The sequence below is a fragment of the Sander lucioperca genome, chromosome 14 (genome assembly GCF_008315115.2).
Source record: "Sander lucioperca isolate FBNREF2018 chromosome 14, SLUC_FBN_1.2, whole genome shotgun sequence".
NCBI lineage: Eukaryota > Metazoa > Chordata > Actinopteri > Perciformes > Percidae > Sander > Sander lucioperca.
The window spans coordinates 22,508,035-22,521,287 of record NC_050186.1 but is presented as its reverse complement, the minus strand read 5'-3'; the positions used below and the strand labels follow the sequence as shown (position 1 = coordinate 22,521,287).

The 13,253-nt window shown below is 39.7% G+C and overlaps 1 protein-coding gene across 4 annotated transcripts in view; it reads right to left on the bottom strand.

Moving 5' to 3' along the window:
* Positions 1–13,253, bottom strand: part of rgs3a (regulator of G protein signaling 3a) — a 160,544-nt gene that overhangs the window by 60,327 nt on the left and 86,964 nt on the right. Inside the window, exon 1 of one of the 4 annotated variants that reach the window (XM_031277737.2) lies at positions 4,779–5,036. The exons of the other annotated variants lie outside the window; for them this stretch is intronic. Within the exon in view, the coding sequence (XP_031133597.2) occupies positions 4,779–4,871 (93 nt within the window). The 5' untranslated portion in view covers positions 4,872–5,036. Of the gene's footprint in view, positions 1–4,778; positions 5,037–13,253 lie in introns of those variants that run through there. 4 annotated transcript variants of the gene reach the window in all.

The window sequence follows — 13,253 nt, the reverse complement described above, 5'->3', positions numbered from 1 at the left end:
CTAACTGGTCTCCATGATTGCAGATGTGTGTGTGTAAATATTGTCTGACATTTGTGTCCATTTGTGCCCCCCCCTTTTATTTCTTTGTAAAGACATTAAGGCACTACAGTCAGGTCCCACAGGATGCACAACGCACACAATGGACACATATCCATTGTAAACTCACACACAAACATGTGTAATGCACATTTAAATACACATACATGTGTCTGACACACACAATGCAGTTATAAAGTCATAGGGTAAACATACACAAAGGATTTATTGTAAAAACTTATCTTAAAAGGAAAACACTCACCGTTTTAAACAATATGGCTGTTTATTAGCAGCCATAACACTGAGAGGTCATCTGTGTGTCGAAAGTTTGCTGAAAAATGTTTGTCTAACTGCCAATGTGGAAAACATCACCATACTTCCTGGTTTTGTAGCCACATTTCTAAATTCAGTTCTTCTTAAATTTCTAATTTCTGACATTTCTAAATCTGGCTCTCGCTCATTTTTCTTTGGACATCAAACAGATGAGATTTAGCAAGTCTGTACATAGACATAAACTAACAGATAAAAAGCCTACTTTACAAGATTCATGTGAGCAAGAAAATCAAACTTAATGTGTATATGTATAAAGCCTTGTATGGTATGTATTGCTCAAATGCATAGTTTATTAACTATCGTTTTTCATTGTTGTTGTCTATGTCACGATATATATGTATGACTATATATAGATATGTTTGCACTCTGTAATCGAATGAGTCATAGCCTGCCACAATATCCTTGACATGGATGACATCAATGCACCATTTGTATTCAAACAATGCCTCAACTAGGCAGAGACGGAAGGATTTCATGAACCCTGCAAAAAGGGCTGGGAAATGTTAGCCCACTTTCATTTAAGCCAGGCTAATGGCAGCTTCTGACATTAGTTTCTTCAGCAGCATGGATTCTACTGTTCTATACAGACATTTACATTTCCAGAAGTAACTAAGAGGAAAAGCACCAATTAGACAACCGCACCTCTCAAAGCATCATTGTATAATGTTACTGCTGTACTATTACTTTTGGCAATAAAATATAAAAACAAGTTAAAATTTAGACAAGGAAATCTGATCAAAGAACAAACAAGACTAAAAATCTGAAGAAGCGTTCAATGCAAACTTTGAATATTTGAAAAACTCTACGGACATATATTAGTCGTTCTATTCCTAAAGATACCCAGTTCTAAAGTATTACTGCAGCAGAGGTGCAAGAGTCGGTCCTCAATAACTCAATAAAAATGTTGAACAGTGTCGGCTCGGCACTCATACTTATATGATATAACACGTCACAAAAAGTCTATATATGATATTCAAAAGTGAATGGCAAAAAAAAGAAGCATTGAATCAGTAGGTGTATTTCGATCCACGTTTTTATGTGCATTTTTTTTTGCACATAAAGAAACCTAAACATCTGGTAGAAACACACAAACAAAAACGTTTGGCTAAGAAAAAGCTGGTATATCAATAAAATGAAAATGCAACAAAGTGCAATGGAAACAGACTTAACAAATAGATCATGACATGCATGAAGCATTTGACTTAAACGTCCACTGAAGACACTAAATATAGAGGATGAGAAGAATGTAGCGTTCCTCAAATAAACATGCAAATTAAACAGATATGCCATATTTTCATCATGATTTCTACTGTTATCCTAATATTTGCATTACAGTATTTTTTGTGCAGATTTTCTGGAAACTGAGCTAAAAAGGTTGTACTTTATTTAAATGGAAACCTGTCTGTGCCTTCTTAGATAAACAAATGTACCTGTTGTACCTGAATGGTGGTACTCTCGCTCTCTCTCTCTATTCTCTAACATTTCTCTCACTCTGTTATCTCAAGAGCCTCTCAATGCTATTCAGGGAAAACGTTTTTTATCTCCTCAGTGTGACAAGGAACATTTGACAATGAAAGGCAGGAGACAAAGACACCTGCTGTCTCTTTACACAGTTGCTCATGTCAACGTCTATCCATCACTGACAATACCCTTTAAGAGGTTAATTTCCAACACATAACAATATGGTGTCACAGCCATGGCTGTGCCTGTCTCTCCCTTGTGTTTCCCTGTGTTCCCTACTCCTCCTGTGTCTTCAATGTCCCAGGTTCATGCTTCAATGTCTCCCACTCTGTGTGCGTATATGTATGTATGTGTGTGTGTGTGTGTGTGTGTGTGTGTGTGTGTGTGTGTGTGCTCGCCTGCACCCTGCCTACCAGCACACTTCCCTGCAATCAGCTCACCACCTCTCCAGCATATCAACCTTTTCTCCCACCCGGTGCCAGATCAATGGTAGCTAGCTGTAGTATCTATAGTATATGTAGAATCTAGAGTTTTCCTTGGGTGTTTGTTACCCAAGTTAATGCATGTTTGTTCCCTGTGCTCCAGTATTCTTGTTTGCCTGTCTGCACATCTGCCAGTTTGCCTGCTTGCTGACAATCACTCCGCTGCTTCCTCTGCCTGCCATGCCGCCCTTCCGCTGTCCATTCCTTCTCTTTCATCTGCCGTCTCCAGTTATCCCCCTCTCTTCAACCCATCACCTTCTACAGTAGTAACACTGCAATAAACCAGTTACACTTCATCGGCATCCTTGTCTGTCTGCGCTTGGGTCCACTTACAAACAATCCTGACGATATGGCCAACATGGACCCAGCAGACACAGACCATCGCAGAAATTAACAACACTGGCAACCAAGATTACAGGTTTCCGTGACAGTAGCATGTAGATAAATGTAATTTAATTTATGGGGTGTAGCAAAATCACCAATAAAGGCTTCTAAACCACAACCACACAATCAAACATGCAATCTGAAATTGGGGAGAAATAATAAACATGGGCAACCAATAATACAGGGTTTCTCTGACAGCATGTAGCAGTGTATGTAAAATATGAACACTGCAGCAATGTCTGTTGAATAGTGTTGAAACCCAAGTGTTGACACCTGCGCAGTATGCCTGTGTTGACGTTGACACATCTTACCGGTGGAAGTTGCCTGCAAGCACTTCTCAGCCTGTTTCTTCTGAACCTGTAACTCCTGTCTCCGCCTGCTGCCCTTCTTGTCCTGTCGAGCCTGCTGTCCCTTCTGTCCTGTTGCAGCCAGTCTGCTGCTCTCCTGTCCTGATGCAGCTATTCCCCCGCTTTCTTGTCCTAGTGTGGCTAGCCCCCCTGTTCCCTGAACTCTCTGGGCAAGTTAAGGAGCCACCCTAACATCCGGTAGAGCTGTGCTCAAACTCTAAGGCACTATATTATGACCTACCAATTGCTTATGCGCGTGTTAATGCAAATGCTTCTGTATTGATACAGCAGCAAATGCTGTGGTGGCAGTTTAGAAAAAGAAAAATGACCTATGGTGCAGGGCACAATAGAGTGGCAGCAAAGGCCAATCCACATTACACAAACAGTTCATGTTTCAATTAAAACATTTATTCAAACATCTTCAATTTTAAATGAAATCTGCATGTATTAACTTATTAATAATTAATAACAGACTAATAAACAACAGCTAAAAATTCTGTGTAGGACATGGTCATTTCAAATCAACGTGTATTGCGATACGTATTGTGGCCTCTGTATCGTTATATGTATCGCAGCGTGAGGTTGTAGGCCGGCCCTAATGTCTGGGGGTCACCTTTTGAGGGAACTCGCCTTGCGATTTTCACGGGGCACGTGGAGTCCCGAAGAGAAGGCGTGGCCCTCCTCCAGAGTTCTTTAGCCTACGTGGTCATCCTCGAGAGGGGTCCCATCTCCATGGCCATGCTCCAGTAGGATCCCATCTCCAACCTCTATAAAGGTCCCGTCACCGACCTCTGGGCTGACCTCAAGGTCCTCCACCAGAGCAGCGCCGTCCTCCTGACCATAGCCCAGAGGTGCCCCTGCCTCCTGGTCGCCCACCAGACCTGCTCCGCACATCGGCCCTACCGTCCTCCACTCTACAAGTGCTCTGCCCCCCAGGCCATCTGCCTGAGGTTCCTGGCTCCACTCTCCAGCTCTCAGGCCTCTTGCCCCTCAGTAACATTGCAATAAAGCTGTTAAACTTCATCTACATTACTGTCTATGTTCTTAGCTTGGGTACACTTACAAAAAATCCTGACAGATGGTGTTGTATACAGCAGGTAACCGTTCAATACTAATTACTGAAAGGGCAAAAACATGAACTCAAAAGTGTTTGCCACAATTACACGGATACTAAGTCAACATTAACAATGCAAACTTAGACAGTAAGCAATAAGGCACCCAGAGATAGTCAAGTGTTTAAATGATCTGCCTGTGGAGCTACATGAGCCTTAATTCACTAAAGAATAATTCACAACAGAACGAACACCAAACACCAAACGTCTGTCTCAATCCTGCACAAAAATGTAATGACTGGTACATGAAAATGCAATTCAGAAAAGAGTAAGAAGATATTCATGCTTACTGGAACCAAGATAACAGAAACAGAAACAGAAACAAAAACATGTCAAAGGAAACAATTACTGTGCAGTGTGAAATAAATGTGACTAATGTAAAAACAGTTTGGACTTCACCTCAGACAGCATTTGTAGAACAGTTGTTATCGCAGCGTGCAAATAGTGTTACTTACAGACACAACATAAACTGTCAAATTTACATAAACCATATTTGCAGTAATAATCATGCACACACACAAAGACAATAATACTGATCTCAACTATAGAGACGCCACCAGAAGTCTCCAGAAAGAGCTCTCAGTTTGACCTTCATACCAGTACAAAAGATAACAGTACATTACCTTAGACACAGGCATCTGGACGCTCAGTGTGTTTGAGTGTGTGGTTTTATTGGTTTGCATCCCAGAGTGCCAAAAAGGAATGGCACAGTTCATCCACACATACACTCACTGACAGAGCATGTGTGCGGCGCGAATAGAGACAGGCTGCTAATACAATGTGACCATATGTGATCTTTTTTTTCCTGTCCGTTTGTCTGGATGTGTAAGTGCTCCTCTTGTTCTGTGTCTTGTCGGTGTTGTTGCTGCAGTCCCAGCTCGGTAATAATGCACGTTTCAACGTGTGTGCAAAAGACAGGAGAGAGAGAGAGAGAGAGAGAGAGAGAGAGAGAGAGAGAGAGAGAGAGAGAGAGAAAGGGAGGGTAAAAAGTAAAGAGGGATTTGGTGAAGGATGAGAAATGAAGACTTGGAACCGGGAGTGAGAAAAGTGTGAGAGTGAAAGGAGGGATTGTAAAAATGTGAAGTACTGAAAATGTAGAGAAAGTGATGGAAAGATCAAATGCAATTAACTCTCTGAAGACCAAAGCACTCAACGTCCTTCTCTCTCTCTCCCTCACTCATTCTCTCTTTTCCTCTCTCTCCCTCTCTCTCTCACACTCTCTTCCTCTAAATGCTATTTTTAGAAGTTGCTCCCTCGCAAATCAAAGCACTGAATCAAAACCTATCAAAGAGCAGGATGTTAAGGGCCATGTCTTTCACACCTAATAAGACACACACACACACACGCACGCACGCACACGCACACGCACACACACACACACACACACACACACACACACACACACACACACACACACAGCCTGTTACAATGACCATGTGTCTGCATCAGACCTGAGGGGAGCCATGTAAGCTATTCATCGGGCCTTATCTAATCATATCATGTGCTAATAAATAATGGGCTTTTCAAATAGCTGTTTTAAACCTTGTCGATTACACTGCACAGACTACTGTCTCCCTCACTGGTATTTTCAAAAAAACATTTCCGGGTAAAGCATAAAGTAATCACTGACATCTAAAAAAGTAGAATATCAACTTAATGCAAACTATATTTCCATGTTTGCCAATTTCGACTGCTTCCAGCACTTTAGCCTAGTTTATTGTTAATTAGTGGCAGGATGTTTTAAAGTTCTCTACTGTCATCAAACACTTAAATATAAAAAAATTAAAAAACCCTGTTATTTGCAAATTAAACTTTTTTCCCAGCTCCATTGCATGCTCAGTGGGGCAAACGTTATCTTTTGGACTAAAGAATGCGCATAATTAAATTTGACAGTGAATGGATTTCATGCACGGCTGTAACTTCTTAGGACCGAGTGTGCCAGCTCCTATGCTGATGCATAATTACCATTATATAACACAGTTATGAATAGTTAAGGTGAGCTAAAATAAAGCCAAACACCACTCCATCAAAGGGAACTCATTAATGTTTAAAAAGAAACAAGGAAATGAATCCTACACTACAGGCCACAATGAATAACATCCATGAGCTGTAAGTGTGTGTAACTGACGGAGAGACGGGGAGAGGTAGAGAGGAACAAAGACAGTGACAAAGAGAGACAGAGAGAGACTAAAGATGGAAAATGGCTTAGTTGCACTTAATGGCTGAAATAAATTTAAAAAATGTAAAGAACTGAGTCTCTGGTAGAAAAAACCACAAAGAAGGGATACAAAAAAACATAAGATCAGGTGAGGTTTCTTGTTTTTTGCTCAACTACAGCCTCCATATTAATGTACTGTAGAATGAGGAAAGTGCACCAAACATAGCATAATATATGGCTTTAAATTACTGACATATGCATCCACATATGCAGTAGTATTATCTGAAGGACACCGGCGTTTCTCAATATTTTTCAAGAAGTCTGCAAACGAAATTTTGAGATAGTGCTGTCACTTCATCCTCTGTCACTCACACACACACAAAATAACTAAAAAGTCACTGTAACAGTTAGTGGACTGGATATCCTTCCTTAATGACAACATGGCAACACACAAAAGGTTGAGTGGAGAACATTTTCATAGTGTCACTTCACTCCAAATCTTTGACACTTTCTATGCAAAAGTCAGACTTGAACTAAAGCAATTCTGATACGCTTTAGATAGATCTTGAAAGATGATCTCTCTAACCAGCAGACTGCTCTTTTGCCATTAAAGCATCTTCTCAGAAGTAGAAATCTCATAAAATACCATTGAAAAGAAAGCAAGTCATAACTTGACTATGATATGACTATACATGAAATGTTTCAGCTTGGTTCCTCATATCTGCTCCAGTTATGCTAAATTTGGATGTCCCAAAAATAGCATGCAGAGTGCTGTGTTGTGTGTATGTGCAAGTGTGTGAAGAAAAAAGACGAGCAAAGACAAGACAAATGGAATTCATCCGTGTCTAATTAGAGACAATGAAGGGGAAAGTGTGTGTCTGTTGTAGAGAAACAAGGAGAGCGAGAGAAATGTTAATCACGTGTGTCTACAGTAAAGATGTTGCCCATATTTGACTTTATATAAAGATACTTTATGACCTTGTTTTCAGACTGTATGTATCAACTGAGTGATCTTGCAAGAAGGGTGCAAAAAGACTTTCACTAGGTTCCTTATATTTGGCATGTACCATGGAAATGTTTGTATTTAAACTGTTTGTAATTCCCCCTTTAAGATAATGACAGGTGTGTAGCAGCCTCACTCGCTGCTCACTCCTATCCTCATTGAACATCTCATCTCCTATCTCCTGTGTCACTCACTGCCTCCTATTGTAAGCCAATGAAGCAGTCTTTCCCTTCAACTCTCTAAAGTTAAAAACCTATGACTGATTCTCTGAGAGAAAACATGTACATCTTCAATCTCCCAGTGAGACCCCATGCTGGGAAAATCATTTTTAAGGAATCTTTGACCATTGACTTATGGTACTGCTGCTCAAAATCGATGACTAAATCGTAACAACGCTTTACCGGTGTCTTAGATGTCAACTGACGCTAACACATGCAGAACGTGTCACAGTCTGAAGAAGCAGGCAAGGTACATTAGCCAGCATGTGCCAATCAGGGGACTGAATGTGGTAAATGTGCTGCTATTCTGAAGAGTTGACATGCAATGCTGGGAAATACAGCAGGACAGCAGCACATCATGACAAGTTGATACGTGTCAAGACGCTGCAGATGTGTGTGGCCTTTCAACATTTTTGTATACAAAATGGGAGAAAATATAATTTTTCAGTTTTCTGATAAATCCTGTGGAACCAGCAGCTTATTTTCTGTTTATTATTTTGTGTTGCTGCTTAAGATTCAGTGTGCCCTCGTAGTGAGATATGCTGCTCAAAAAATGCATATTCACTGACACTTCCTATCTTTCCAGAGCTTCATGTATCATTGATCGAGTTTGCCTACAGTTGAGAGACATGGCAGAATGAAAGACAGAGGAGAGACCACCGCTTTCTTTAAATTCATCATCAAAACTTTAATAAGTAAAGAGAAAGAGTAAAACAGAGAGGTGAAGCAATAGGGTCCTTGTCATACTGCGTCACTACTTCATCCAACATAAATGCTGTATTATAACCACTTCAGCAGCTTAAACAGATTCTCATAATTTTTTAAATGAGACAGCCAGAGAGAACAGAACAAGCTGCCTCCGAACCCCTACATACACAGTTTGTTCATTAGCAGTAGCCATCTTTTTTTCACTGTTTTTCACTCCAATAGATTTATGCAACTTTTACTGCAGATAGTTTGCTTTTCACTTCTGACTCAGAGGAGTGCCAGCATTGCTCATCAGATGCTAACTGTGTGTGATGAAGTGCGGCTGCCATTTTTAAAATAGCCAGTCCTGCCTTAATTCCCAGTTGAGGGTGTGTGTGTGTGCAGCTGAACAATTTTATTTTTCCAGCAGCTTAGTGGCTAATGCTGGTCAGACAAGAATGTACCGGAAGCTTTCCAAGGAAAGAGCTCACAGACTTATAATGGCTGTGGGGTACCAGACCACAAGGGTAAGCGTTTCTGTACATGAGTACAGGAACAAATAAAAAAATTACTGGTTTATATACTGTATACTGAGCATGTTAGAGTGCTGATTTAGGATCCCACGATAAAAACTCCTTGATTCTGATTAAAGATCCTTGACCATCGAAACATTTTTTTACGTTCCTGATTGAAGTTTGTGATGTCACACTCTGACATATGCGATGCGAAATAAATAGATATTGAACAAAGTGATCACAAAATGTAAACAGTGTATGAGACCAATGCTGCAGTTTATGGTCTGGTAATGTAATATTGTACAAAACAAGTCAAGTTGACAACTCAATCTGAATGAGTTTGAATACTTTACCGAAATCAACTAAAGTGAAAATAATATCATAAAGTCAGTGTAATGTAAAATTAACATTTTGCATTAAATCATGACTTGCCAATTAACTGAGAGGTTTTTAATTGTCTTTAACTGAATGAGCATATTTTGTCGAATTCTCCAAGCCTGACAGCTGCCTCTGCATCTTTATGGAGGTCTCTGTCCCGGGTCATCCACCTGACAGTATAACATCACATTGACTAACATCCATGACTATCTCATCCCCTTGACCACCTCCCATCTAAATCATGGACCACTTTGCTGCAAGATATTTTGTGGTATCTATGACTTCATGTCAGACTATTCTGTCTTTATTTATTTCACGATGCGCTGCTGACAGAGTGAAACAGCCAGAGAGAAAGAAAGGCATCAGTTATTAAAGATGGTGTTAGTCATCATAAACATTCACCCAAAATCCTCTGTTTAACATCTGCTGACTTTAAATGAAGCTTCATACAAAATAGAAACTGGCAAACTCCCATCATGCCCCACTCACAGAGGGACTGGATGATTAGAAGTATCTAAAGTAAAAAAGGCTCATATCCAAATTTTTCCAACGGGAAGCATTCAAAGCGTTCAGGGACTAGAGGAACTGGGGCAGCTGCAGACAACAATACTGTGACGGAGTAACCCCATTTATTGGAAAAACATGAATGAACAAAGTAACATCAGCAGGTAGAATGGATGTGATTTCTACAGGAATGCGTGTTTTCCCTTTGGAGTGGATTCTGCCCTCTCGGCACACTTGAAGATAACTCTTGAGTAAAGTGCATGCTTCAGCGAAGTTTGGATTTACTTAGCTTTGTGCATGAGAGGATAAATGCAGTTTCTGACACAAGGAGTATGTGTGGGTAATTTTCTAAAGCTCCTTCGCTGCAATTCTCACTCACTGACAGGGACACAGTGCATCAAATATACACTCTATTCAGTAAGTTGCCTAGTGTTGACTCAGCTTTAACAATGGGGCAGAAATTAAGTTATTTAAGCACTACCAAAGGAATATTCCTCCATGGTGAATTAGTGGAACATTCTCTGAGATGAACTCTTAACATCTTACAAACCTTTATGGATAGAACTTGAATCAAGGTGCACATGTTTATCATTATATCTATGAAGGGGACATTGCTGCATTTTTGCAATCTTGTTTCGTGTGATTCAGATATTAACATCCTTTTTTTTAGATGTATTTATCTAATGCAGTGGTTGTCTGTGCAAGGACATGGCCCACATGTGTGTCTACACTATCTATAGGAATGTGTCCTCCTTTCTTTGGCAAATGTGAAAATACCCAAAGGATACTTTGGTTTTTAAAGGCTCCTATGTATCAGATACGATAATACAAAGGCAATCTCTTCTCTTCTTGACAAAGTTGATTTGCATATAATTAAACACATTTGGAGTTGACTGAATACAAACTATTTGCCTCTAAGGTTCTCTGGAGAAATGCAATCAAAAGTGAACTAATTTGTCAAGATGTAAAATGTTATGATTAAGCATGTCTTCCCCTTGCCTTCAGGACATCGTTCAGATTTCCACTGAATACAAGATTACAGTAAAAGGTTCTAATAACTAACCTGTAACAGCAAACAAGACTAACAGTAAAAAGAAAGCTATTTTAATATAGTTTTTATTAATGCCTTTGCCTGTGTCTGATTTTTCCCGCAAAGTCACAAAATGATTTACGGCAGGCAGACCGGCTCTATAGTAACACTGTGTTAGTGAGTATCCAGCCATGTAAAAGGTAGCAGGAGATATCTTTATATAGGTCTAATTGTATTTTAATTCTATTTTAGAAATTATCTGTTGTAGTTATGGCTAATTCTGGGGCAGGGCCATCACAGAAAAAAGGAAATTAAACAACGAACAACTAAAAGCTAAAAGGGAAAGTGACAGACGACAGTCGGGCTTTCAACAGATGGAGACAATTACGCAATTGTAAATGATTCAAAACCGATCCCGAACTGGCCCTCAGGTATGTCTATTTCATTTCATAAATGTATTAGGGCTGCACGAAATGAGAAAAATATATCTTTGTAATTATTTTGACTGATATTGCGATTGCGATATGATTCACGATATTGGAGGGAATGCTAATTTTTGTATCATTATTCTCATTTTCATTGAAAAAATTAAAAACATTTTTTGTTTAAATGATTATGGTGTGATTTATGCGAGGATCTGTACCAAACAAAGAATTTTTTCTTGAGTCTGTAGGATACGATTTGTGAGCTGGGACATCTCTGCTGCACCACAATACTTAATTCTGAATGGTTTGGATATTGCACTAGTCTATATTGCGAGTTCGATAAAAACAAAAAATGTGATTAATTGTGGAGCCCTAAAATGTGGGGGTATGTTGTGGCATCATATTAAACTACACTTGACTGTCAGCTTGTAGGTTGTAGTAGCTAGCTCAATGATATCATATACGGGGTGTTTTTTAGTTTTTTTTTCATTAGGCAAAAACTTGGTGGAGCATGGATCGTGTCTGTCAAGCAGGCAGTTACCTCCTCCTATGAAACTCAAAAGAAGCTTTAGTTTGCTTTCTTATAAACTTTACAGCACACACAAATATTTATTTTCTATCTTTTCTTTAATAGAAAATGTTACATTCTGCATAGAACATAGAACATTTTTTAAATAGATAACTGATCGCTATAAAATACAACTATATAAATTACTCCTGGTGTAGGAATTTAACACACATCTAAAGTGCAATGTTATGGAAGAACCATTTCCTTCTTTTCACATCCATTATCCAACTCAACAAATGTGATATATTTAGCAAACTAAACTTCTGTATGTATGAAAACAGGGAAAACAGGTAATGGCAATACAATAATAGCCTATATAAATAACAAATAAAAATAAAATAAATATAGCCTTGCAGTATAAAGATATTTCTCAAAACACACACAGGCCTGTTTGAACGTCAATAGTAACGTTACCTGAAAGTTTGCTTTATGTGTCATTGTGCATAAATGTGAACACTACCGTTGCTGTCAACAGGCTTATCTGCTAACGTTAGTTACGATGGTTACCTCGGAACAATCCAGCAAATAGACGGTACCCTAGAGTGCCGTTACCTGAAACAGATGATTTAACGTCACCGCTCATTTTACACACAGTTTAACAACAAAACTAAACTCTTTAAAGATTACTATGTTTTTAATGTTGTATTTGAGCGGTACGCACCCCCACTAACCTGGAAAGCGTTTTAAACAGTAACGTTAATACAGCGTGTCGGAGGAATACAGCATCTCTTTTTTTGTTTGTTTACAGCGTCTCCTACAGCGGCCAGCGGGGCGTCAGAGGCAGAGGGACCACACAGCGTTTGCTAACGTTAGCTTCTTGTCTCATCTGGGGTCTGATAAACAGTAAATTCATCAAAGTCAGTGTGCCCAACGCTATTTTCCGATAAACTGTAGCTGTCATATTTCACGGGACCCGCGTGAGTGCGGTTTTCATGTTCCAGTTTTTCAGCCTCAGAGGGGAGAGAGAGAGAGTGGCTGACTGTTCGCCTGAGATCAGTAGAGCAGACGGCTCTGCAGAGCCGTGTATAATTACGACTTTATGACATTTCATAAACAGCTGATTGAGCGGCAGTGCGCCGCTGCTACATGCATACAGCGAAAACCCTGCATGTGCACGTGTGATGTTGCTGTTGCGCGATGTAAATCATGTGGCGCCCGAGTGAATTTGACCGGCATAAAATCGGCATATGTCAGTCTGACCGGCAGGTCGCCGGTCATGGCCGATGACATGAAAATCGGCCAATTCCGGTCACTGGCCGGTCAATCGGTGCATCTCTAATAAGTTACCAATTACAGAAAGCTTTAACATGTGGGCCAAGGAAATATCTTGCAAGGATCATTGCTAATTAAAATCTGGAAATGCAATCAATCAGAGCAGTTTTTTTTTTTTTTACCATGTTTAAATTAATCAATACACTGGTTCGGTCAATAGAGTTAGAGTAAATGGTGGTGACTTACGTGACTTAGTGTGCTTTCTAAGCTGTTTTGTTATTGAACAAATTGAACACTGCAGTGTGTGTAAATGTGTTCATCCATTAAGCCACATGTACATACAGGGGCGGACTGGGACAAAAATTCAGCCCTGGCACTGTAGTCACACCAGCCCACATTA